The sequence below is a fragment of the Hordeum vulgare genome, chromosome 7H, assembly GCF_904849725.1.
Source record: "Hordeum vulgare subsp. vulgare chromosome 7H, MorexV3_pseudomolecules_assembly, whole genome shotgun sequence".
NCBI classification, from domain to species: domain Eukaryota; kingdom Viridiplantae; phylum Streptophyta; class Magnoliopsida; order Poales; family Poaceae; genus Hordeum; species Hordeum vulgare.
Window position 1 is genome coordinate 98,895,583 of NC_058524.1, and position 5,329 is coordinate 98,900,911.

At 44.1% G+C, this 5,329-nt stretch overlaps 1 protein-coding gene across 1 annotated transcript; it reads right to left on the minus strand.

Annotated features, from left to right (window-relative positions):
* Window positions 1-924: 924 nt before the first annotated feature.
* On the minus strand, window positions 925-4,540 carry LOC123411364 (transcription initiation factor TFIID subunit 10-like). Its single transcript, XM_045104293.1, has 6 exons — window positions 4,238-4,540; window positions 4,098-4,162; window positions 3,760-3,822; window positions 3,559-3,616; window positions 3,381-3,431; window positions 925-1,134 (listed from the first exon to the last, which is right to left on the minus strand). The coding sequence occupies exons 1-6, from the start codon at window positions 4,379-4,381 to the stop codon at window positions 1,054-1,056; spliced, it is 462 nt and encodes a 153-aa protein (XP_044960228.1). The 5' UTR covers window positions 4,382-4,540; the 3' UTR covers window positions 925-1,053.
* Between the last annotated feature and the right edge of the window lie 789 nt (window positions 4,541-5,329).

The window sequence follows — 5,329 nt, forward strand, 5'->3', positions numbered from 1 at the left end:
TAACAGGACCGCGGGTAGCAATCCGAGGGAGGCTGCAGCGCCGACGAAGCTCACCTCCAAGGGAGCAGGAGGGCATGTCGTGGCCGAGCGGGAGTACGCATGGAGGTGTAGATGCGGAGCTAGCAGCGCCGCTGGCGAAACTCTCCTCCATCGACGCAGGCCCAGGTCGCAGCGGAGCGGGAGGACGCATGGAGGCATGAGTGGAGCAAGCGATGGCGACGGAGAAGCTCTCCTTCATCAGCATGCAAGGCAGGACGGTCGCGATGGAGCAGGAGCACGCATGGTGCCGGAGCAAGCGGTGGCACTCCGGCTGCTGCTCCGCTCGTCTAATCCCCAGCGTCTCGCATGTGGTGGATGTGGACACATGTGGGTTTCGTGGGATAGCTCACAAATCCTACGTAACTTTGACACGGTACCGCGGGCGTCCACGTAAGCAAATTAGTGGGCTTGGGATGTGGGCGCCGTGGGCAGCCCACGTCTACTTGCAGTCTGAGGTACGGTGCAGCCAACCCTACCCAAAAAAAGGGTGATTTGCTGCTATTGTACCGTGCCTGTCGAAATATTTCCTGACACCGGTATTATCCACCCAGCTGCTTCGGCAGCATTACACCTAGACAAGTGGTACCATTAACCTGGAACTCACACAAGTGATACCATTGACGACTTGAAGGCAGTAGAGATGGCAAAATAGAAAGCTGGGTGTAACCTACCTGATCTCCAGATCGTCATTCTCCAGCACTCACTCCCAGTTTATGTTGGTGTTTTCTATGCTAGCCAACCATCAGGAATCAAACCTTGGTGGTACACAAAATCAATTTGATCTGGTCGACAGTTTCAAGATAGGAGTAACTGGGAGAACTTAATCGGTGATACTATATGTAAGCATCAAACAGTGACAACCGCAAACTACTGGCCCATAATACATCAAGAACTGCCATTGCATACATGATTATAAGGTTCTGTTACATAAAGTTGGGAAAGACACGACCGTTCACTTAGTATGCTTACAAGAAACAACGGATTCTAGTCCTCTCGTTGTAGAAGCGATCGATTCTACTCGTCTCTTGTTGAGGGGGCCATCCCTGCTGATGGGCTGTCCGCAAAATACTCTGGATGTCTCAGATTAACACCATGCTGCGAGCACAATTTCAAAAATAAACGCATATCACACAGATGAAACATATGCTCATATGCAAAAGCTCTAAAAGTGTTAGGCACTCGGTAGGCGTTGGGGTGGCACCTAGAGCCTCATCACCAACTAGTCAGCTACCTAGGTAGGCTAAATATGTCAAGTGAGGGGGTGTCACCTCTAGGCAGACATCTTTTAAAAGACTCCTATGTGCTGCATTGTCTGAGTAGCGCAGTCAGGTACACCATACAGTGACCAGTTGCAAACATATCATACATGAATGCAGTAGATTTTAGCCTGGTATGTGTCAGTAGTAACCACCAAATAAGTAGGGTTTTAGCCTAAAATGATCATGCTTGTTACAAAGTCAATTACATTGATGACCTATATTGCCATTTCAGTACCTGCCATGGAAGTCAAAAATGCTCTCTTTACACAGATCACTTTTTTTTACAAGATTAAAAACAGATCACTAGTGCTTGTGGCATGTGGACTAGGTGGTGCTTGTGGGCAAGTGGGTCAGCTAAGCCGAAACAGGAGAAAGATTTTTAGGAACTGCAACACTAGGTGTCATGCATGATGGTGAGGTGCTCTGTGGGTGGGGGTGGGGGGTGGGGGGTGGGGGGAGAGTTCTTAAATTAGAGGTACTTTGCACTTGCACAACCATGTCTGGTGGGAATTAGAATCCTTCTATATCAAACAAAGATTTTTCAGGAGGATGTCTGAGTCTGACAAGTGGATGAAGGATATTTCCCTCTATATAACATCTTGAGCAATATCATTAGTATATTGCATGAGAAGCATGCCCTTGTGTGTGAGGTTTGGATTGAAGGTAGATTGATTCTGAAGCTAAAGATTACAAACAAGTGATTATTGGATAAATGCCACTCAAATTCTGACGATTCCGAGAAACGCCACTGCAATTTTCAAACTTTGAAAAATGCCACTGCAAATTTTGCAAACTTCAAAAACGCCACTGCAGACTTCCAAAAATGCCACTGGAAATGGCACTTCTCAAAGTTTGGAAATTGCAGTGGCATTTCTCGGAATCGCCAGAATTCGAGTGGCATTTTTTTCTTTCTTCGAGAAAGCGCAAAGGACCTTTGCGTTTCATTTCATTGAAAACATAGAATGGTCCTCCTAGGAGGTGAGTTTTACAGGTTTACGGATCCGATCAATGGACGTCCCAGGATGTGGGCAGAACAACCCTAAGTCCCTGGGCCCCAGCCTTTGCCCAACATCGGGCCTCGTCTTTGATCCTATCCACTAGCGAGTGGCATTTATCAAATTAACCCAACAATCAATGTCATCCTGACTACTTGCATGCAACTAAACATACGGAGAACTTGATTATAATAATGATGGTAGCAAACTAGAAACCAAAAAAGGTGCGGGCAGAAGACATACTGTGTATTCAGTACAGGTTTGTAGGAAATCAGTTAATAACATTGTAAGTCTATAACTATCTGACAAGTGCCCCTATTCTTTGAGAATAATGGTTTGGTTAGTTTGTTATAAGCATGAGCATTCTCGCTAAAGATGATCAGAAAGCGGTGGTTAGATTGCTTCTTCTGCTCGTTCAATCTTTAGTGATCGCACCATTACCCATGTTAATTGGGACATGGTTATCATCTTAACCTTTGTAACACCATTCACATTGCCTTTATTTTCCTGCTTTTCTAATTAGGGCATCAATTCACATGTGATTCCACCTGCTTCAGTACAGAGAACACAATGTAATAATTATCTCTTTACAACCCTGTTACTTATGACCCTGTATGCTTTCTGCTGATTTGGAAGATGTACAGCATCCATAACAGTAGATGCCTGTGTAGTTTCTTCTTATAGAGATACAGGCCCTACAACTCAATGTTAATGTACTGTCACCGGTATGGCCTCCAAAACATGATTAGAAGGAAAAACTATATGAAATCATTTGTCAATTAGGCATGTAAGTGTCAGGCTGCCACCCTATCCCAAGCATGTGCAACTATGCTTAAATGCTGATTTCATGTAAGGCGTCTTTGTACTTGTAAGATGTCCGTAGAACATATAAAACTGAATCCATGTGATATTTTTTATTTTTGCCTCTTGGAACAAAACCACATCAAGCAATTTCGATTCAGTCCGAAGAATGTAAGTGGCTAATTTTTATTCTGTGTATGCGAGCTTCAAACATGAGGACAAAGGTAGTAAAGGGTGTGCTGTTGCATAGAATAAAAACTAAGATGTAACAGAAAAAATGGTTTACCTCACGCAAGGCTTTTGAAAGATCATCCATTGTCAATACAAGACGTCTATCCTGAAGTACAATAAAGGATGTCATCAGTTAACTCTAAGAATGGCATGCCAGGTCTCGTGCAAGAAGTAATATGGAAAAAGAAGTTGAGGGAAGTAACATGGAATTTTTAATTAAGAAGTAAATTGACCTTCGGTTGTTTGCTCTTGTTATCTTTGATAGGTGCTGCAACCCTGGCTTTGCAGTGCCTAATTCAAGAGAAAGGGCAAGCGCAATATCAAATAGGTGCACAAGATATACTGCAATTCCTATGAGTTATGACATGCTCATACCAACAGAAGAAATTCATTGAGGTGAAAAGAGAAACTGGTGAGGTTGTGGATTCACGTACTGAAGAGAGTCACTTGCAATGTCTGAAATGAACTTTTGAGCAGCTACAGCAACCAGCCTTGTTCTGCAGACCACACAATTATTTAGGAAACAAAAGAAAACAAAAACGTGTTATTCATGTGGACCAATAATCACCGAGTTGAAGGGGAAACTGTAATTTCTCTCAGACTACTACTAGAACCACAGCGTGCTAAAACAACTCTATGTGGCTCCATTATCACTAATCTTAGGAAATTTCAGTTCCAGATTAACGTAGAGCACCAAAAGGGTCTCAGCCTAACTACCGATCCAGACATCTAGCCTTCTCGGGAGAGAAATTGGAGGTGTGAGGGTGCTCACAGGCGTAGGTCGGGGCAGTGGAAGCCGCTTCGGCCGAGGTAGTGCTCCACGAGCTCGTCCGGAATCTGCCGCGCCAACGGATCAAACACGGAACTGGGCATAAGGAAAGGGGATTAGGGCAGAGGGCGGCGGCGGCGTACCGTGGGGTTGTAGTCCATGAGGGAGGAGAGGAACTCGGTGAGCACGGCCTCGTCGTCGTGCCGCCCGTCGCTGCCGCCGGCCCCCGTGCCCGGGGCCATCCCTCCCCCTCCCCCTGCGCCGCCGGAGTTGTTGCTCCCCATCATCCTCCCGTCCGTCTGCCGCCTTGCTGCTAGGCTGGATCGAGTGGTGAGGACGATGACGGCTTGGACGAGGGTCCGACGACGGGACAGGAGACGCGAGCAGCAGCAGCGGGCCGAATCCGGGCTTCGCACCGACTAGTGAAATCACTAGCCGAGATCAATAGTTCAATACTAATCCAGGCCGATCTTTCGCATCTAGACCAACCTTGCTAAAACATACTCCTCCGTTTCAAAATAACTGTCTTAAGCTTACTAGAATTTTATATTAAATCTAGTATAAGGTCAAGACAGTTATTTTAAAACGGTGAGAGTATTACAAATACCAGCACCATAGATGAAAAAAAATGATTACCACATTCAAAAATTACGGTGTAGTAGTATTTGAAACGCGACCCGCCTTTATTCTCGTCTACTCGTACAATAGTGCTAGTTTACTACTCCTCCATTCCGTAATATAGAAATGTTTTAAATATTATACTAGCATCAAAAACATACTAGCATCAAAAACATTTTTATATTATAAAACGAAGGAAGTAACAATTTGCTTTGTCGTGCATCTAAAAATTAAGAAATGCCAAAGTTGCAAATATATTTATTTCCTACTCTCTAATTTTCATAATCTCCTATTTCGTATTAAATATTTTTTTTAATTCTACTGATAGCAAAATTTGGTTCCAATACATGTTAAATTTGCTTCATCTAATCATTACTAGCAGAACTTTCATGAAAAAATTTAATTAACAGCGCCGCATCTCGGCATTACCGTGCTGCGACCGCCTAAGCATGCATTGTGTTCGCTTCTCATGCATGCATGCATGCAATGTTTCATCTTTAAGTGATCGGAATTCAAAAACTTTTATCTCTTAAACCATTAATTCGATCGATGATCTGTTTTCGTCGTTGACTTTGTTTCGACGAAATATTTAAAACTAGATCCCATGTCGACATGTT